At 42.5% G+C, this 22,180-nt stretch overlaps 1 protein-coding gene across 1 annotated transcript in view; it reads left to right on the plus strand.

Moving 5' to 3' along the window:
• The window catches only part of Drosha (drosha ribonuclease III), a 108,871-nt gene that overhangs the window by 24,591 nt on the left and 62,100 nt on the right, over window positions 1-22,180 (plus strand). Inside the window, exons 11-15 of the mRNA XM_028767570.1 lie at window positions 4,906-4,992; window positions 7,535-7,621; window positions 14,307-14,378; window positions 15,921-16,002; window positions 16,967-17,041. Coding sequence (XP_028623403.1) covers window positions 4,906-4,992; window positions 7,535-7,621; window positions 14,307-14,378; window positions 15,921-16,002; window positions 16,967-17,041 — 403 coding nt within the window. The remainder of the gene's footprint in view (window positions 1-4,905; window positions 4,993-7,534; window positions 7,622-14,306; window positions 14,379-15,920; window positions 16,003-16,966; window positions 17,042-22,180) is intronic.

The raw sequence follows: 22,180 nt of genomic DNA on the forward strand, positions 1-22,180 counted from the left end.
AGAAATTCCAGTCCTCATTTCTGATTGGGATGGAGACAAACACATTGACTGGATGAGTTGCCGTGGAGTTTGGTCACGGTCTCATTGAGCTACAGTTTTTGGCACAGCAACTGCCATCAGAGCTGCTGCTTGGGAGAGATTATGGTAGCTTCCTGTCACCCTCCAGGATCCTTTAGGGTCTACACTGGTGGATTCAACAGTACCAGCACTTCTGTGAGTCTGAAGGATGGCATGGATCTCCGTTTTCCTTGTAATGCAGTATTGTCTGTGGTACTTGGGTTGGAGGAGTGGTGGTGGTAATTTAAGTAGGTTTTTCCTGGTCATGCTATTATGGTTTCTCTCCTTCCACATTAGGAACCAATGAGGGATAGTTTCATATGCCAAGATACGTCAGTTCCAATGAGGACAGAGGAATGAGTGCTCTGTAGACCTGAGGTCGACTTACTAAACTGGAATTGGCCAACATTCCATTATACTGTCTACTCTTACTAGGTGCAAGGATAACACCAGTCTGTATGCTACCAATGATTATTTGGCTACTGTGGCCAATACTCATTGAACTGTCTGGATATCTCTTTCCCACTTTGTACAGTCTCAAGGAAATAGCTTTAGGACCTGTTAGGAAAGCTAGGGTGCTCACCACCAGTTCTGGTCATTACAATATACAGGATCTTTTCATCCGGAGCCAGATTCCTTTTTCAGCCAATGGATTTCAGTCTGAAAATCTTGATGCAGCTTATGCTGCTCGGGAGAGTATGACGGTTGAGGGGAGTAGCTCGCCTTCAGCCACTTGGTTATTCTGTAATTCTTCCGCTCGTCCGAGCTGCTCACCACTCCTGTTGATTGTGCATGTATTTTGTACCCAGCGACTGCATGCTCTGTTAACTGTGTCCATGGTGTAGACCCCCTTGGCTGGTACTCTGATTTTACTAGTTATAATGATAATGTGTTGTGGCTTCTTTTGCCTTAGTTTCCAGGTTCTGTCATCCCTGTTGCTCTTGACAGACTCCGACTACTTGTTCCTGGTCTGTCCCGACTGACAGAGGACACCACCACTAGTCTTGGTGGTGCGGTCCTCCTCCCTGGCACATTTGTCTTTGCGTGTCCTTTGGGGATTACCTGAACATTTGCTAGTTGTCGGTCCTACCTCTGTCCCAGAATACCTATGTCTTTCTCCCAGTGTTTGGTTGAACACTTAGGAATTTCAGCATCTCCTAGCTGTGCCATTGCTTTTTAAACCTGCCCTTGAAGGAAACTCAGGATCCTGAGTTCTCGCAAGTCAATAAATTCTTCTTTAACCTGAGACATTCTCCCCATCTGGCCCTTGACAGACTCCTATGGCTGCTGGGATATGCTGGTTATGTCTTATAGCTCCCTTGGGAAGTACATCCTTCTTCCAGACACCTATACAACTGGGTTATGCCGTGAAATAACTCTCACTGTAAGTCTGATGGCAAGGAGCCTGATTGGTTGGATATTATGTGTGGGGTGAGGTATGGTGGGCACTGCTGTCTGACAGGATCTTCCTTGTCTCTTGGTATAGGTGAGTGATCTAAACAGGGCGGGACATGCCTTCTTTACAGAGTCAGGAGATTCAGAGGAGTCTGGGGACTTAAATCTAAATGTCCCTGACCCAGGTTTCCAGGGCCTGACATAACAGACCTCCCTTGGTTGGCTGTCAATTGTCCTTGAGTTATGGCTGTTTTAGAGGTACGCTCTGGCTTGCTGGCTTTTTCTGATGTCTCACTGCAGGTGATGGGAAATTCTGTGTCTTCAAGAGGCCCTCTGGCATTCACATCTGGCTTTTACTTGCCACTGTTGTCCTCTGTTGTTACATTTCTGTGGAGCAATAGTTTTTTCTGTGAACTTCAGATTAGTGTCAGCCTAATCAGGGGCTTGTTGGAAATGTATACTGTCAGCCCCACCAGCTGCCAGGGAAAATATGCTGAGATTTAATAAGCCCTGCGGGGGATTTCATGCCACACTAAGGATTGAAGAGCTCGGTAGGGAAGATGGTATTTATTTAACCCCTGCCATCCATGTCTAAAATCCATTATCCCATCTCCCCCTATTTTTAAATTTTAAAATTTTTAAAAATTGTTTTGGTTTTTCAAGACAGGATTTGTCAGTATAGCCCTGGCTATCCTGGGACTCTCTGTAGATCAGGATGGCTTTGAATACACAGATCTACCCTCTGCCTCTCCAGTGTTGGGATTAAAGGCGTGTGCTGCCACCACAGCCATCGATCCTTAGTTTTTGCTCTGTAGTCCTAAGTATTTGGCATGTTGTACTAGCTCTTCCAGTGGTGCCCAGTTGTCAGAGTCTGAAAATGGGATTTGTGTGGCCGCCCGATACCAGGGCTCGTGTACCGCGCTTACCACTGTCGATGGGGGACAGTGTCTCAGCTCTGAATGCCATCTTTGTTCCAGTGTCCTCACCCTACTTATTCTTCATACTCTGCTGTATGTTAGCTTCTCCGGAAACAGAGCTGACCTGTCCCAGATGCAAGGTTGGTCTGATACAACTCAGGTCTGGAGTTCCATGAGGACCCCACCACCACCACCACCACCACCACCACCACTTAGCAACAAGTGCAGCCTTCTGAAACCTCTCTGCACAGTTATTTCAAAGAGCTTAAACCTTCTTAAAGAAAGACACCTGGTAACTAACTGCCTTAGGTACAAGAAAGCAGGACTGATGTCCCAGATTTCAAGAACAGATTCATGTTAGGGACCCTTCTGGTCAGTCAGTCAGTCATTTGTCCCAGGGCTGTGTGTGACTCACTTTGGCGCTGTGTTTTATGGAAGTGCTACCAGGAGAAACCGCACTGAGCGGTGCCTGAGGCTCAGTGATAGGAGTTGAACTGAAGGGGAAACAGCTCACTGCTCAGGGATGCAGATGAACTGGGACTATCCAAGAGTCCTGATAGTTGGAGATGAAGGCACGATTCTTAGAAACAAGTCATCACCCTAACTTCTGTGGGAGGATCAGGAGAGTGAGTGGTGACCGGCTCTGGTTGGGGAATTCGGACCGCTTCACAGTTGCTGTGGTGGCTTTGTTCTGCTTTTTGACCAGTGTCAGTTTTCTGCATGTACTTTCTGTCTCTTCTATGGAAATTGCTAACAGGCATAAAATGGCAAAATGATTCTTTAGCGCATCATTTTAGGGCCCCTCTGCCGTGGGTGATTCAATGGAGGATGGTCTGGATGCTGTTGTCCGGTGGGAAGTGAGCCTCTCTGTTTTGCAAAGTGACAGTATGCCTGTACTTCCTGCTGTGTAGGAGTGCTGCTGGTTCTCGAAGGGCTTGGTATCATGATGCCACTGAACAAGAAGACTAAGGAAAAGTTTGCCTGCAGAGAGTCGTTGTCAGTGGGTGCCAAGTATCTGAAGCCCACAGAATCATTAAACCTCACCCATACTCACTCCTGCTGAGAGCATGGCCTTTCACAGAGAGTGCCACCCACTGCAATTCCTGCCTGGGGCTGTGGGTGCAGTACTCACCGTGCCACAGCTATTGCAGTGCAGCACAGGCCTAGTGTATGCACGCACGCACGCGTGCAGACTCCATCCGTTAGGTACAAACACAACCTAACAGTATACTCAGGTCTATGAGGCTCCCCTCAGAACCGCATCACATGGCTCTGCTGGACTGATCAGGAGCCCTGTGATTCTAGTGTTTATGCGGAGTAAGGCATTGTTATTCACCACTTAGGACTTGGTTAAGGAATCAGCTGCCACACACACAGTTGGCTCAGATGAAAAAGCATTCACCTTAGACACCACTGAGTCCACAAAGAGGAGTGCCCGAGGTGGGCGCAGTTACATTTGTACTGAAAAGGTACAGTCTGCAACTCAAGAAGTGCCACAGCTGGTGGCCGACTGCAACCGTGGTGAGAACGTTCCTCTAAATGAGGTTCTCCCTGGAAGTCGTACACTCGGTGTTCCTATGCTCTGCTCCAGGAGCTGTTCATGGCCTGGTGTGGACTGCACCTTAGCGCTGGGCTTGTCACATTAAGCTCTTAAAAGTGAGGAAGGAAGAGGACCACTAACACATTCAGGCACGTCCCAGGGGATGTTTGCAAGTGTTATCTCCACGGAACAAGAGCACACTGGGAAAACCGTCATCGGGTCATCCCGGGGTCAGATGTTTTACAGTTGTTTATAAAGGGTACCCCACTACTGGCTAACCATTCTGTGGATCTTATAGCATAGCTTCTAGAGTTAAGGAGGCTCCTCAGGGCCTTATTACCCTGGAAAGGGCTAAGAATCCAGTAAAGAATTTACAACAATAGTCCATCTACTTTGGACTATTGGATGCCTGTTTTGCAGACTGATCCCTTTATGTAGACACCCAGTGCAGCTGTTTGCAGAGATAGGGCAGTCCCTCCTAGTAGTTGTGTCCAGTGGAGCTCCCAGATGGGCTCCTGGATGGCAAGCCTCATGAATTCTTCAAAGCCTTCCTGCATGCTGAAATCACTTGCTTACCTATTTGTACTGAATAGAACCAGATTATACCAACAACAGGTCCCATTGTATGCACTACTGGTCTAGCTATGTCCCCTAAGTACTCAACTGATGACAGATACTGACTCACTGAGATCATGTATTTGATGGGGGACACGAGGCCCATGGACACTCTGGTCTTACTGATCACACTTACTGATCACAGGTCAGTCTGGAGCCACTTCACCACCGCATATGGGAAAATAGAGAAGCGGTGACCAGCCATATCTTTGTATTCATTTAGTTAATACCGAGTAAAGCAAGTAGTGCTTTTTCCTACTAGTCTGTTAAGGAAGACACATGAAAGCAGTAGTCAGATGTGAAGCTGACAGTATAGTCTGTTTTACAAGAAAATGATTTTCTACTTAATTTGTTAAACATTTTCATCTCCACCCCCTCCAGGCAATCAAGCCCTGCCGTCCTATGACCAACAACGCTGGACGACTTTTCCACTACCGGATTACCGTCTCCCCGCCTACCAACTTTTTAGTAAGTTACTAATGAATTGTAGTCTAGCCTAGGATGGCCTGGAACTTAGCTATGTAGCCCAGGCTGCTCTCTAACTTACAGAATTTCTCCTGCCTTGTCTCTGCAGTGCCGGGATTATTGGGATGAGCCATCACACTAGCTTCTGATTCAGTTCTTACATCGTTTTTATTTTTAAGATCATTATGCTGATAAAATTTAGTTTATCATGCTAATGTTTATTTCAGCTTTCCTCCATCTTATTATGCCTTTTTCATATGTATTGTTACCGTGCAATAACCAAATGTATAGCAGCCAGTGAATTATGCCGCTGTTCATTGGAGCACTGTCGTGGGAAGAGTCAAGTCGGACATTCCCACAGGTTTTAAAAGTCATCGGCCAACTTACTGTCTTGTGACCAAATCAGAAGATCCATTGTATGATGTGACGGTACAGTAATATGGTTAGAATGCACATGTACTATGTCCTGGCATCATTCTAACTGGAGGACATAGTTAACTAACTTTCACAATACACATCTATGTGTATGTTACTCGTATTACCCGCTCGGGGCATTAGTTCATATTTTATAAATGAAGAAGGTAAGGTAAGCAGTGGTAGCTTAGGTACTGTGTATGGTGGTTTTTAGAAGCCAGGGAGTCCGCACCAGGCTGCATGTTTATATGTTATGCTCAGTTTCATTGCCTCTCATATTATGAAATTTATTACTTTTTAGTTACATGCACTGAAAAGTCTTGATTTCAAGATTATTCATGATTACATATTTTAATAAGTTTATTGAGCTAGACTTCTTATGTCATCAGTTTTACCCATTTCAAGTGTGTAATTCATGATGCTTAGCATAATTACAGACTTGTAAAACCACCGCAGTCTAACTTTAGAACATCTATCCTAAAAGAAACTTTATATCCTTGAGGTGGCATGTGTCTGTGTCTAGCCTGTACTTTTCCTAGGGGCCATATAGAAGCTGCTTTTTCTGCTTTGTTTCTTTTACTTAGAGGTTTTGTTATTGTTGTTGTTGTTGTTGCTTTTTGTTTTGTTTTTAAGATTTGCCTGTGTTGTCAGTTTTCCCTCCCCTCCCCTCTCCTTCTTGTGTTGCTCTTTCTTCCTTTTATTGAACTCAGAGTCTCTTGTATACTACACAACTACTCTGCAGAGAGGTATGCAACCTGAATCCTTTATAGTGGGTTGTATTTTTTTATGGTCAGGTAATACTGTGTGTGTGTGTTGTATGATTACAATATGTTTCATTTATCCATTCGTTCAGTTGGTGGGCTTTGGCTTTGGATTGTTTTCATTGTGAATAGTGCTGACCGGAGTATGTGTGTGGGGCTGAGGAGATGACCCAGCAGTTGAGGGCACTAGCTACTCTTCCAGAAGACCACTTTTGGATCCCGGCACCCACATGGCAGCTCACAGCCATCTGTAACTGCAGCTCTAGGGCACCTGATTCCCTTTTCTAGCTTCTCTGGACACCAAGCATACACATGGTATACAGAGATACACATGAAATAAAATAAAGTAAACTAGGAAGAAGGAGGGGTTGGGGGACAGGGAAGGGGGGGATAATTATATTTCAATTATATTTTATTAAACAGCATTTGTGTCAATATGTTTTGATACCTTTTGGGTATATGCTTAGGACTGAGATTGTTGATGTATATGCTAACTGTGTTTAATGCTCCAAGGAACAGCCTGTCAGAGTGATTGTACCGCTCATTATTAATTCTTGTTCTTCAGAATCTTCTCATTACGTTTAATTTAGTCTTATTGGGTCACTCAAATAGAAAGTGACAGTTACATTGACAAAAGAAAATACATGTATATACATACTCTTTAATTCTTCCCGGTTCTCATCTAGGTAATTTGTGAAATAATGATGTTTGGTATCTAGGTAACGAGTATCTTTTAGGCTGCCAGTCTTTATAATTTGCTCCACGTTTGGCATTTAATATCAAAAGGATTGGCTATTGAGAATGACTTATGAGGAAGAGAGTCTGTTGTGCTGAGATTGACATTTTGATCATGTAATCATAGATTGTGGTTCCAGGTAATTGAAGCCTGGGCCCCACTCTACTGCAGGGTTTGGTGGGTTGTCTTCTCCTTAGGGATGGTGCAGCTGTGGGGTTGAGCTTCTGACGTTTCCATCCCCTCAGCATCCTCCCTAGGTTGTTTCTGGGCTCAGCTCTGGCGCTGGCAGCCTGTTTGTTCCAAAATACAGGTCAGGGAAGTAGAAGCAGCAGTGTTGTGGGATTAAAGAGAACAAGCTTCTAGAAAAGGAAGCTACGTACAGCCTTCAGTTTTCTTGATGGCGTACATAATAAGCATTATTGGTTATTTAAATATATAGTGTGATACATAACACCCGAAGCCACAGAATTCCATATCAGATTAATTTTTAGTGTATATTTCCTGACATTTAAGAAAATTTAACCCTACAAAGTTGCTTTTGTTTCTGCCTTGAGTTAGTTTGTGTCTGGGTGGATTCCTGCACTTGCAAATGATACTAATTTAAGTCCTGTTTCGTGCTTTTGTTTACTTCTAGACCGACAGGCCAACAGTCATAGAATACGATGACCATGAGTATATCTTTGAAGGATTTTCTATGTTTGCACATGCCCCTCTGACCAATGTAAGTATTGGCTCCTGTCTCCTTCCTCAGACCTGCCCTGTCTCCTTGTCTTTATCTTTCCTTTCCACAAATCAAAATAAATCCCCTTTCTGTGTTCATGACACTTATTCTGTGAGGTACAGGGCGGCTGCAGCCCTGTCTCAGGCAGGCCTGTGAGCCTGCTAATGAGCCACGGGTTTGGGCCGCATTAAACGGTGTAAGTGAACGTGTTAGAGTAACATTCTGAGACTGTGAAATGTTGAAAAGGAGGATAAACTGTGGGGTGATGTGATGAACTATTTTGGGGTTCTTGTCCTTCAAAGCTGAAGTTTGAAAGAAAGGTAACAGACGTCCCTGAGCAAAGGAAGGAGAAACAGGACCTGTTCAGGACCCTGAGCCCAGAGTGACCTCACCGGGTTTCTGCTTTTGAGTTCTGTGTTCAGAGACTTGGACTGACACAAGGACTTGTGATGTTTATCTGGTCATGAGGGATGCTTTTCTGGGCATCAGTCTGCATGGGTGCTCTGTGTCGGCATCAGAATCCTCCCGTTTTGAAGTTGGCAGCCTTGGTAATTGGGTTGCTCCTCTGGTGTTCAGGTTGGTCGGTGAATGCTGTAGTAGCGTTGGGAAGAGCGCGGCAGTACTTTACCTAGGCCGAGTGTCCCGTGGGCCCTAGTGAGTTTGCGTTTCACTGTGTTGCTTGCCTGCAGTCAGAACATCACTTTACTACACTTACTTGGAACGTCAACTTTTCCACTGGAGGCTGAGTCTCAAATCTTGTTGTTACCTTGCTTCTGTCATCCTTTTTAACTTTATTAAGTAGAAGTAATTCTAGGTGGTGACACTAACTTAAAACAGTGCTTTCTTATTTTTCTTATTCTACATTATATCATTCTACAGGGTTTTTTTTTTTTTTTCACTTTTTGTATTTTTGAGATAAGATCTTACTAAGTAGCCCAAGCTGGCCTGGCATTTGTTGAATAGCCCAGGCTACCCATTTTTATGAAGGATAAATGCAATGGCACGTGGCAATTGGATCTTCTCACCTTAGTCTCTTGAGTGCGCAGAGTACAGGCATGCATAACCATATCTGGTTTTATTTTTGAGAATTTTCTTTCAGAAGATCATCATAAATATATAAAATCATAGGCTTCCTTATAATATTTTCATACACACATATTGTAGTACTCCTTATCCGTCCCTCCCTTCCCGTTGTTAATTCCTTTCTCTTCCCCCTAGGTAGTTTTCTTCTGTCTTCATGCCATGTGTACATCTCTATGTCTGTCTGTCTGTCTGTCTGTCTGTCTATCTATCAGTGAAATGAATCTCTCTCTCTCTCTCTCTCTCTCTCTGAACCTAGGTCCTTAGTATCAGCACATACGCAACATTTTTACTTGCTAATGCTCCCCACTTTGACCTTTCCCCCATATTTCCTCTTTGCTTTCATATCATAGAAGATGCTAGAGAAGCTTTAGAATTTCATTGCTTTTTTTGCTGTATTTATGTCTCTCAGACAATTAAATCCTTCACCAAATTTTAGTCTTAGAGTCTTAATGGCTTTTAGAAGTTCTCGTAGTCAACTCACCTCCACTTGCAAGTGCCAGTTTTGTTGGCTTGAGAATATCTAAGCTTATCTATCATCTTTTAATTCTCTATAGATTTTACTTTGACTTTAGGGTCACCTTAAAAACAGTGTGGCTTTGTAGATACTAGTTTTGTCTGAGTGAGCCCGTGGTAGTGAGCTCCACTAGCTCTGTGGGCTGGCACCATCAAGTCTGCGTTCTCTGGTATCGTCGTCTGTAACATAGGGTACTACTTGCTTGGCTGCCCGTTTTTGTGAAGGATAAACGCAGTGGCACATGGCAAGTGTTCATTGTGGTATCATGGTGCTTGGTGCATAATAAATACTGGTACCTCTCATGTTGGGAAAGATAGCAGACAGATGTGTTTGAACCTTTTAATTCTTTTTTGTTTTTTTGTTTTCTTTACTTGACTAGTGATTCTTTGTGCTTAATAAATGATAGCTATGCTTAGGGTTTATAGTTAAAATCAGGCCTTTTTTTCTTTTTTCCAAAGAAAGACTTATATTTGATTTTCACTATACATCTGTGTGCATCTGTGTGCATCTGTGTGTGGGTATGTGCATAGGCGTGCAGGTACTCATAGAGGCTCGACGTGTCTGATCACCTGAGATGGACGTACAAGAGGCTGTGAGCTGCCAGACATGGGTGCTGGGACTCAGTCTCAGGCCTCCTCTGAGAGCAGTAAGTACTAGCAACCGCTGAGCCACCCTTCCAGCCCCTGACTTATGTTTAAAATAGAGTTTTTATTGTGAGACGGGATCTTACTGTGCAGTTCAGATTGGCCTTGAACTCTGTATTTGCTTTTCTAGAGCCGTCTTAGTGTCACAGAAAGAGTGAGTACAAGGAATGATTTTTTCTTTAAAGTTAATTTTTTTAAAGTTTCCCAGCACAAGGCTTGACGCTGAGAGGCAGTTATACTAAATTACTCAATTTTTATTGTGTTATGTAAGACATGAAACTAAAACCAAAGCAACAGAGTTCCTTACCTCAGCATATATTTATATAAATACTGAATTTAAGGAAAAAAAAATAAACTTGAGGACTTCAGTTCATGATAAAGAGCCCTATCATTTTTTTTTTTGAGTGATGTTGACAATGATAATAAAGTTTTGAATTGAGCACTCTAAAGTCCATAGGACCTAGAGCCATCAAAGAGCTCTTGAATTTGAGATAGATGCCCACACAAAAAGCTTCTTAAAGTCCACTATTGAGCTGAATCATTTCTCAGACCGAGCCCATCAGTGGGAGGGGCCTACAGCTTATGGTCCCATAGACTCTTGACCTGAGCTAGCTCTGGCAGCTAGGCTTAAGGTCTTGAAGTAAAGTGGATTAAAAGCTGTCTTAAGTGTGTAGCCTTCTGGAAGGATTTTATCCTGTTGTGTAGTTATACTTACAATGCCTGATATTGTTGGTGGCTTTGACGATGTAAAGTCTGAAAAAGTATATTGATTGTACAACATCATGTAATACTGTCCTATGCACAAGGAAACCCTATGGTCATTTCCATGATCAGGAACTTGGTTGGTTTTCCATTTTTCTGATCACTATTGACTTGGTCATTCGCTGTCTAGAAGAAATAGGGCCTTGAATGTATGGGTAGGTGAGGATGGTTACTAACCAACTAGTTTTGCTATTTTGGGTCAGGAATTAGTATCAGCATATGTGATATGCTGTGCTTGCTAAGCGTTCATGTTATTTTGTGGGTTGATGGGAGCTGCGATGGTTGAGTGATGTGTATAGAGAGGCCAGGTTCTCTTTGAGTCTCTGACAGAGATGAGCATGTGAGCTGGTGAGGAGGGAGGCCTTTCCAGCTCTGTGCCTCGCAGAAGGGCCCTGGAGGTATGGATGGAAGCGTGTCCTGAGACTGGATCAGAGAACAAAGTCCAGCAAGTGAGTTTTGCTGCAGGGGGATGACATCGCCCTGCAGCCCTTCCAGGGAGGGCTGGTTGCTCCTGCCAGGAAGAAGGAAAGATGGCTGCTCTTCTCTGCTTGCCTCTAGTCACTGAGCTCAGTTTTCCCTCCTGTGTACGCTCTTGCTGAATGATTCACCTCCACCCATGCGCTTTATTTAGGTCCTTTCTCCTGATGCTCTACAGCTGTCGCGAGTGGCTTTGCCCTGGCTCTGTCTTTAGATTGTCTGTTGACGCGTGTCTGTCATGTCCCCTCTGGTGTCACTTCAGTTAGAGTTTCTATTGCTGTGACAAGGCACCATGACCGAAAGCCACTTGAGTAGGAAAGGGTTTGTTTTACTCCGTAGCTTGTAGTCCGTCATCCCGGGAAGTCAGGAAGAGCAGGAACCCAAGCAGGAACTGACACAGGGGCTGCGGAGGAGCCCTGCTCACTGGATTGCCCCTCATGGTTTCTTATAGCACCACCAGCCCAGTTGTAGCCTCACCCACAGTGAGCTAGGCCCTCTCGCATTAGTCAGTCAGTCAATCAAGAAATTATATTGTAGACTTGGCTATAGTCAAATCTTATGGAAATATTTTCTCATTTGAGAGACCTCTTCCCAAATGACTCTAGCTTGCGGTTGACATGAAACTAGCCAGGATAGGTACTCAACCTTTGTGAGACCTAACTTTCATCTTCTCTGGGTGTTGGGTTTGAGTTACCGAGGACGATTATGGATTTCTGCATTTGCATCGTGAACTCAGGTGACAAAAGCCCAGGGATCCAGTATTTGTGCTCAGTTCTTCCTCATGACAGAACGGCCAGTGTATAAGTCAGTAAAGCCCTCTAGCTGTCTTGGAAACTTGCCTCCATTCCAGTCATCCCTTATTCTCTGTATTAGACTATAGCCTGGTCCTCTGAGCCTTGCAATCTTTCCAAGTCATTCCCACAGGATTTTGTTGTTGTTTTTTTTTTTTGTTTTGTTTTTTTGTTTTTTTTGTTTTTGTGATCATCTAAAGTGTAAACTGTGATAATCTCCTATAAGAATGTACTTGAAAGAGATTGGGATGTAGCAGTAGACCCTTTCCCTCACAAGGACAGCATTGACTTCGTTCCTCCTCAGCAGTGTCTGGCTTCGCTCTGTGTGCACTCTGCTTTCTGAAGAGCTAAGGGACTTCATCGGTCCCTTTTCTCTGTTCCAATACCTGCCCTCTTCACCTGTATGTTTCTATGTCCCCTTGTTTTCTTTTCTTCGCTTTTCCCCGTTCTTTTTGAGCAGATTCTTGCTGTATTTCTTTGGCTGACATAGAATCTATGATGTAGACTAGGCTGGCCTCAGCTTCGCAGCTGTCCTGCATTTACCCCCAAGTGCTGGTATTAGAGAGTTTTGCCTGGCTTCCCACTGGTCTTATAAAGCAACCCAAATGTTACCTGTACCTTTTATGCTTTTTCATGTGCTTGTTTTTATTGCATTTACAATGTATCATATTCTCTTTGTACTTGTTTACATTTGCCTTGGAATTCACCATCCTCCTGGTCCACCCTTCTCAGGAGCTTTAGGGTTGGAGCAGTTATGGACTTCATGGGTCCAAGTTATTGGACTCTGTCTAGATCTTTGCTTTTCAAGACAGGGCCTGTGGCTCATTCTTAAGCATGAGCCTTATATAGATGTTAGTAAAGAGTAGATATTTTAAAACCAGGTTAAATCGTGTACCAATTTGTAACTGTCAACTATTTTAAATGTCTATGTGGTTAAAGTAGATTGAAAAAGCAATAGTGTATTAAATATATTGCAGTTATCTGAGGACTGAGTACACAAATCCAGAATGTTGAAAATGAATCCCATAAACTATAACAAAAGTTAGAAATATCAACTACTGTATTAAAGAAAAAAAGAAGAAAAAATATCTAAAAGCTACAATTTCTTCCCAGTAGATGGCATTGTAAGCCTATTTTTCTATATTCTTTCTCTCCCTTTTGCTGGGAGAATTCAAGTTTGTTTCTTTCTGACAGCTGTGGTTTGTAGAAGTGATTACATTGTTTCATGGACAGATTGCTAAGCCAGAAAGATGGTGTAACACATCTACAAGGCTTCTGGTTTCAATTATTGTGTCCAGTTAGCCAGTTCCGTAACCTCTTCCTTCCCTTCCCCATTCTTCTATTCATTGAGAAATCTATTTATGGAACCTGCTTGTGTCTAGATACTAGGCTACTGTTTGATGGTACACTGGGAGGAGAGGACAGCTGTGGATTGTTTGTGCTGAGTGTTCAATTCCTCACGTGCTTTGGGTATTCAGATAGGTAATGAGGTCTGCCCTCTTTCCTAGTAAGAGTTGGGTCTAGAATCAAAATTCCTACTTTACCGGCCATCTGTTCCTTTAGGCAAGGTACCTACCTACCCGATGTTTCCCCTTCTTAGTTTATTTCTCTCTCCAAGTACATAAGGGCCCAAACTATCTTTAAGGGCACCTGTGACAGTTCTATGAGTAAACACGGTGAAGTTAGACCAGCTCCCGGCCCAGTGAATACTACCTGTTGTTTTTTGATACCTGTTGGTCGGACTGACTTCCGTAGAACCAGACAGGCAGCGTGCACTGTGAACTGAGGAAGGAACTAAATGAATGTAACTGATAAACTGTGGTGCTGCCATTCGTGACCTGTGTGAAGGATTAAGGTAAAATCAGTCCACGATTGGTTTTCTAATTTTTTTCTAGAGGGTGGTATGTTTGGCTCTGGTGTGTTCTTGTCGAGTTTGTATTGCTTTATTAATCACATTAGTGAAACACCAATATTATTCCCTCTCTTGTAGAAGGTCTATCAGAGCTAGGGTCTTGCCATATGGAGTAGTTTTGGCCTAGGACATGTAGTGACACATTGCTTGTCTTTAATACCAGCATTCAGGAGACAGAGGCTTGCAAATTTCTCTGAATTTGAGGCCAGCCTAGTCTAGTTGTCTACACAGGAGGTCCAGACCAGCAAGGGCCAAGAGTGAGACCCTATCTCAAAAAAACAAAAAACAGAAGAAAAACAAACAAACAAACAGACAGACAAAAAACCAAATAAACCAAAACTGAGGAAAGCAGAAGCTGTGGTAACGTCTTGCCAAGGTTTTTCTAGGTTAAGTGAAGGTAAAGCCTGATTTGGCTCCTGGGCACGGGCGGGGTCAGACAGCGAACCCTGCATCGGTAGCCTGCAGTGAAATGCTGGGAACTCAACAGCTCTTCTTCTTGCAGATTCCACTGTGTAAAGTAATTCGATTCAACATAGACTACACGATTCATTTTATCGAGGAGATGATGCCTGAGGTAAGAGAGAGGGCTGCTTAACAGCTTCCTGTAGTTACTCTGCTTTTATAATATTTCTCTCTTAAAAAAGAAAAAACAACAACAACACAACCAAACCATGATTGAAGTTGGTGTGCTCCAGCTTTTTGCCACTCGAGACCCCTGAAATACCATGTTCCCTGTCAGAAGGGTCACCATGATGTATGTAGCTCTGGTGCCACGGTTCAAAAATTTAAACCCGGTGACCTATTTCTGAACCCATATCTGCTCGTGCTGCAGCTGCTGATAGTCACTGTACATCTGGTCTCCGTTTTGCTTAGGGGACAGAGTTTGGGTACTGGCCAGTGTCACAGAGGACTGGAATGGTGACACTGAATCCATGGGCTGTCAGAATAATTATCTCCGGTGACAAGATCAGTGCTGGGTTCATTTCTCTTCCCACATATTTACATGTTTTTTTCCTAATTGTTTTTCATTGCCGATGCTAAACAGCAGACTTATCTAAATATATGCAAGGGATTTTAAATTCCGAAGTAAGATTAATGTGAATCTCAGAATGATTCATTGCCTGGTGTGGAATTTAGTGTTGTCAACAAACCACACTAAGAAATAACAAGGAGACAGCAAACACGCTTGTGTACTTGGTGCGTTGGGGATGATTTCTGGAGCCTTCGGCTGGCTCCTGGGATCTGTTTTACAGGGAAGTACTGACAGGGAAGGGCAGGGAGCCATGGGGAGGGCCCAGTGGCCCGACAGACATGCCAAGTTCCTTAGTCCTGCTCATCCTACCTGCATGTCAATAGCTGTCAGAGAGCAGAGGCTGGCCCTTCCTTCTGTGGGTAGAGAGGTTTTAGTTTTTACTCTTGTTTTGCTCCTGTTTGCCTCTAAGGTCATGAGCCCTTGCTTAGTCTTGTAAAACTTTATGACTTCTGATGTGATCTCACTCAGCGTGATTTATGAACCCTGGGCGAAACAAGTAGGCAGAAGACTTAGCAGTCAAAGCTCACTTGCAAATATGTCATCTGTTTGCAAATATGTCATCTGTTCAGCTTGTCTGCAGGAGGAATTTCGGTAGAATTCTGTATGTCTTTCTTAGCCCTTAGCCTCTGTTAAGAGTTTGAAGCTTTTGTAGTACAGAGGACTCGTGCTTTTTGGTAACTCGGCAACAGTGTTGCTGGCTTGTGGGGGTAGGGAGGGATGGGAGTGGGGGACAAGCTAGTCAGCTTGCAGTTGTGTATGTAACCTTAATTAGCAAAGTGTTCCCCGGAGATTCTTACACATTTTACAACTGGATTAGAGAAGCCCGATGGAACTCACACGTTAAGTTTTGGATATTTTATTTGTACACTAAAAAGGCTGAATTGACATTTTTATAGAAATCCTAATGGCAGTATTGTCTTCTTCATTTTTATTGGGACTTGGCAAGCCGTTTTAGGATAGTGGCCAAGCCATGTAGGGAAAGCTTTTAGTATGGTTTCAATAAACAGTTCTGAGATGCTTGACTAGGACAAGTTAATGTATATTCGCAGGTCTATAGTAATCTGATTTTGGCTTATTTTTCAGAATTTTTGTGTGAAAGGACTTGAACTCTTTTCATTGTTCCTATTCAGAGATATTTTGGAGTTATATGACTGGAATCTTAAAGGTAAATAATAGGGCTTACAAAAAGAGAAGTTCTTCTAAGATGCAGATCATAGTACATATAAAAACTCCCATGATGCTGTGGGGGCATAGTTGAAGGTTTTATTTTGTAAATATGTAAGTAAAAGCATGCTATCTGTAGGAATGCTTGCTATCATTTAACATGAATGGGTGGCTAGGGATTGTCTCCATGAAGTTTGTCTCTGTCTGTTGATAGCCAAGGATGATTCTAGCTACTAATAGAACTACCTTGATTTATGTATATTAGGCAGTAAATCTCAGTGGTTAATATTTTAAACATAGTGACAATCACTGAAATCAACTTTGTAAGATAACAGTTTATCAAATTAGAGATTAGAGAACCAATTAGTCATTAAAACTTACATGCACAGGCAGAGTAAAACATGTAGTCTTACAGGTGCCCATGTTCCAGCAGATTTTTTAATTTGCTTATTTTTATACCTGTATATCGAAGGAAGCCTTTTTGAAGGTAATTTTTAAGTGAAATGAGTGAGAAGCTTTTAAAAAAACAAGTGCACTGGTAAATGTTTTCCTGAACTAGCAGCATCGTTTTGTTTTCAGTGTATTGATTGAAAACCAACAGAATGAGCGTATGGGCGTTACCATCTAATGCCGTACTTCAGTTTGTACTTCAGTTCTAACAAAGATGCTGCTATATTTTAATTTATAAAGTGATTTTTTTTTTAATATGCATTGCCTCCTTGGCTTTCATTCTCCCCATGAGTTGCTGTAGGCCCCTCACTGCAGTCCTGGCTGCCACCTGAGGCAGTTGCGGGTGATTGATTGCACTACTGAGGCAGAGTGGGGGAAGTGATCCTGTTTATGTCCCTGCTTCTGGTGCTGGTTATTTTGTGGTTACCATAAATCTTAGGAATTAAGTTGCAGTCTGTGCTTTCTGTGGCGGTCGGTCTGATTTCTCTTTTCTTCCTTTCTCCTTGTTTCTGTAGGTCCTTTGTTTGAAGACAGCCCTCCCTGCTGTCCGAGATTTCATTTCATGCCACGTTTTGTAAGATTTCTTCCAGGTAAATCTTTTGGCTTGTCGGTGACCTGGTGTGACTGTGTGTCTGAAAACAAGCCTGCTGTTCTCCCTGCAGTCTTCCGGGAGGGCTTTTCCACGTTGGGTGCTGTTAATTATCTACTTCTCAGGTTGAACTTGGAAATGTAAACCTTTACATGCTGATTTATATTTTTCATAATTTATCAGAGCCTCCGATTTGCTGGGCAATAGATGATTTACACATTTTGAAAATGTCCTTAGTAAATTGTCAGGTAAGTGTTGTATGGAAGGATGCATATTGCTTAATACTGCATATGGCCAACTGGAAAACAATTAGTGAAAATTTATAATTTGTAAAATATATACATTTATAAATTATAGCTATGCTAAAATTACTACAATAATAGTTATTATATCAAGGTGATATGATTATAGGTGATTATTTTCTGTTTTGGTAGATGTGCTTTTAATTATTTTGCAATGAAAAATGATATATAATAATTTGTTCTCCCATCAAATTAACATAATAAGTCAATGAGTAATTTAGTTTATGTTTAAGTGTTTTGGATTTTTTTCAAGAGTATGCTTGTAAGATACGTCAGTAGCAGTATCATTAATGACTGGGTTGGTAATGAAATCTTTGGAAGCCTTATTTGCTGTCTTTTTCTGTAGTCTTCTGGCATCTAGTCTGTTTCTCTGACCTTGCAGTTACCTGGTCTGTTCAGCGAAATGCTGTGCACTCTCACAAAGCGTTGCTAGTGAACACCTCTGTTTTCCCTTTTTCTACTCTAATGACTGCAGCAGCTCAGCCACTGAGTCCTTGGGTAAAACCTTGGACCACACCGTCACTCTAAATGAATTTGTTCCCAGAATCGAGATCCAGTATTTCACTGGTGTGTGTGTGTGTGTGTGTGTGTGTGTGCATGTGTGTGTGTGTGACATCTTCTGTCTTCCCTTCCCCTCTTGTCTCAGTGGACTCCATCCCTTCTCGTGTGCATGGCCACATTTCTTTGCTCTCTTCACTAAGTCCTCTAACGTGGGTCTTTCTGTCATTTTAGTCCCCTGTGCCATTACCACCCCTCCCCCACCCCCACCCCATCTTTCCAGCCTTTTCTAATGTGTGGACCACTCCGAATCAGGGGCAGGACACAGCTGCTGCCTTTCCTTTTGGGCCTATACAAAATCCAGCCCTGTAGCCATGCTTTGGTCCGGCCTCTTGTTCTGAGGTGCCTTCCCTGGCCTTCCCCTTGCTCCAGAACCTTCCTAGGAACCTGACAGATGCTAGCTTCCTCAAGTGTTCTTAGTCTATTCAAGGCAAGCTTCGCTTCAGTGCCAGATGCCCTCCTACCTGTCCAGTGCATTGAAGCCTCTGATGGCAGGGCCAGCTTCCTTCAGAGCAGTGCACAGGAGTGCCGCACACTCCTGACTCCATCTGGGCTTTGACTTCTTTATTCTGCTTCTTTGGTTCCTTAGTTGATTTTATTTGTCCCCCAATTCCCTGGAGAGTTTGAGTATGGGACATTCTTTATCTAGGCTGTCACACTGGCTTATTTTTATGTTAGGAGAACGCCGCTTGTGTTTTTAATATTATTGTTATTGTTGATTTCGTTTAGGAAATGCATTCAGAAGCTTTTTTTCCTTGTTGCTTCTGGTTTCATTTCAAGTGAATGCATCTTTGATTTCATAATGGAGCTTCCACAACAAGCGTCTTAGAAAATCGTATTAGAGAGACATTGCTGGAAAGCCTGTCCTTTCTGTACCTCTCTGCTTCTCAGCATTTTATGACCAAACAAATCTAGAAGAAAGTAGGCAGTTTGAAAACTGTCATATAGAAAAATCTTATTTTATGGGATTTCAGTGTACAAAATGCTTCTCATAACTATAGGATAACATTTAGGTTGTCATAAATGAAAAGGTCTATTGCTTTATTTTTAAACAGGATTCGCTTTGGTTTTAAACCTGCCTCTGAAAATGCACATATTTTTAAAACTCCAAAGGCTACATAACAGTGCCCACTCTCTAACATTCTTCTTGTACTGGGGGACACATGGCTGATTTGTTTTTCACAGTGGCTTTATTAAAGATCATTTAAAGAAGGGAATTAAAAGACACATCTGATACATATTTCCATATGTTTCTAGGCATGAGGTTTTTTAAACATACAGTTACCACATTAGTCTTACATCCTATTTTAAAATAATTCATTGAGCAGATGGATACTTTTAAGCATTTTGTTCTGTAGTGCTGCCAAATTTCTCATCGAAGGAACCTCCGTGGTTTACGTGGCTGCGAAGGAACCTCCATGGTTTACGAGGCTGCGAAGAGGATGCTGTTGCTCTTTAACATTAGGGCCAGGCAGGCGCTTCCTCCTCGCTCTCCCTCCTGCGTGCTTTTCTTCCTTTGTAAGGAAACTGTTCAACCAGCTGCTCCTTTGAGGTTAAGAGTAAAGACTGCACTCCCTCTCACCCCTCCTCTCCCTCCTGTCCTGTCTCCTCTACTGACAGTCTCTAACTTGACATCTCAGTGTCCGTCTGTCCCAGTGCTGGTGTTACAGGTGTGCTCCCTCCCCCGTGTCTGAGTCATCTGCTTTGTGCATGATCAGTGATCATGTGATTCTTGACACTTCTCAGGGGCTCCATAAATACTTAATTACTGGTCTTATTTAGTGGGTCATAATAGCACCTTGTTTATTTTTTAAAGAATTATTTATTTTATTTCATATGTATGTGTGAGTGCCTCTCTGTATGTATGTACACAGTGTGTGTGCCCAAGGAGAGAACATTAAATCTCTTGGAAGTAGAGTTACAGATAGCTGGGAATCATTCCTAACGGGGAAATAAACACTTAGCAGTCTTTCCAGCGTGACAGTACTTACTTAAATACTGATGTTTTAGTTATTCATGAAGATGCTTGTCAAACATTTTTGTTATTGCACAAACCTAGTTTTGTTTATTTATTTTTTAAAATACTTTTAAAAGACATTCTTATTTTGTAGCCCAGGTTGCCTCATAAATCACTACATAGCCCGGGCTGGCCTCAAACTCATTCTCCTTTGCTTTGGCGGCTTAAGATTGTGGACATGTATCACCAAACCTGTTTTTTTTGTCTTTCCTTTTTCTCCTCTCCGTGTTCTGACTGGATCCAACTCTGCCTAGGTTCCAATAGCACATCAGATTGGGTGTGTTTGTGGTGATAGGACTTTAAACTGTATCTCATTTTTTTAAAATGAAGCTTTATCCAAACTGTAACAAAGTTGACAAATGCACATGTCCTGAGTATAGCACTCTGCATATTTCTGAAGGAAGTGTGACTCTGCCTTCAGTACCTAGATAAAGCCTGACAATGTCCAAGAACCTGCTCTCGACCTGCCATTCACTGCCCAGAACGTTCCTAGAGACCACTGTTCTGGCCTGCAATTCCATGTGTTAGGTCTATCTGGTTTTGAATTATAGAAACTGGAATTCTATATTCTCTTATGGTTAGTATGTTTTAGAGATGGCTATTATTAACATTACTGTAGTTGGCTGTGCTGTTTATATGGTTAAAATAAATCTATCTGACTAATGAACACTTTAATATTGTCAGATTTCATAGATATGTGAAATTAAAACACATGTTTTATTAATAGATGTTTCATAGATATGTATATTAAAACAACACATATATGTTCATTTGAGGCCCAAGTCTTTTGCATATATAGTGTCTGAGCTATATACAGGTGTTTTATATTAAGCTTCATATTTCTTCTGGTTCTCAGAAGCTATCATGCCACCAGTAGTGTGTAAAAGTTCACATTCTTTTCAGCATTTGGCCCGCACTCTCTCTGGGCTTTCTGTTTCTTCCCACACCTCTTGTTCTTTGGTGTTACCGGGCCAGACCCAAGCTGTTTCAGTGTCTTCTTTTCTCCCTTCAGTTTAGCGCTTCCCACAAGTGTTCAGAAGTCCACACGATTCTTTCTTGCTTTACTGCAGTGACTAATGACACGGGGTATGACTTTGCCCACGGCCTCACCACTTCTTAAAAGTAAAGTGCTCCTTCACATCTTGCCCATTGTTTAATTGAGTAACGTCTTCCTTTTCCCATACATAGTTGCAAAAATACTGTATATAGCATTTTTCTGTAGATTTTACATTTTCACACACCACGGCACACACATGCGCTAACAGGGTACAAGTCAGGAGTTGATTCTCCCCTGCTACCTTGTGGACCGTAGGGACCAAGCCTAGGTCTTCCAGCTTTTGTACCTCTGCCTGCCAAGCATCTCACCAACCCCCTTTTCTTCCTCTTTTGAAACAGTTGTCACACTGTAGCCTAGGCTGACAGAGAACTCACTGTGTAGACAAGGCTAGTCTCTTAACTTTTGTTAGTCCTTCTGCCTAAATTTCCCTGTTAATTGTTCTGCTTAAGTTTTCTGAGTGTTGGGATTATAGGCACAGGTCTCTTTGCCTGTCTGTGTGAGCTGTTTTCTGTCCACACATTCTGAGTGTCCACACGTTCTTCATTTCTTCATCAGGAGTGGAAACTCCTAACCACTGTGCTCCAGCATATATTTTTGGTTTTTCTTATAGCTATAGCTTTTTGTAGCTTGTTGATCACATATTTGCTTATTCTAATGTCATTATAATTTTCTTTCATGTCTTCTTTATTTTAAATTAACATTTTTTTTAAATAATTGGTATAAATATAGACCAAACCTCTTTATTTTCAGAGTAGATATCAATTACCACATACCATTTATTAAAACATTTCTTCACAGAATTGGAGTGCCTTTGTCATCCAACACTGCCTAGTGTGTACAGACAGTACATGTGATCTGCCTGCCTAGTGTGCACAGACAGTACATGAGATCTGCCCTTGGCTGGTGTGTACAGACAGTACATGAGATCTGCCCTTGGCTAGTGTGCAGACAGTACATGTGATCTGCCTGCCTAGTGTGCACAGACAGTACATGTGATCTGCCTGGCTGGTGTGCACAGACAGTGCATGTGATCTGCCTGGCTGGTGTGCACAGACAGTACATGAGATCTGCCCTTGGCTGGTGTGCACAGACAGTACATGAGATCTGCCCTTGGCTGGTGTGTACAGACAGTGCATGTGATCTGCCCTTGGCTGGTGTGTACAGACAGTACATGAGATCTGCCCTTGGCTGGTGTGCACAGACAGT

Source organism: Grammomys surdaster, unplaced genomic scaffold (assembly GCF_004785775.1).
Source record: "Grammomys surdaster isolate TR1022 unplaced genomic scaffold, NIH_TR_1.0 174, whole genome shotgun sequence".
In the NCBI taxonomy this organism is placed as follows: Eukaryota; Metazoa; Chordata; class Mammalia; order Rodentia; family Muridae; genus Grammomys; species Grammomys surdaster.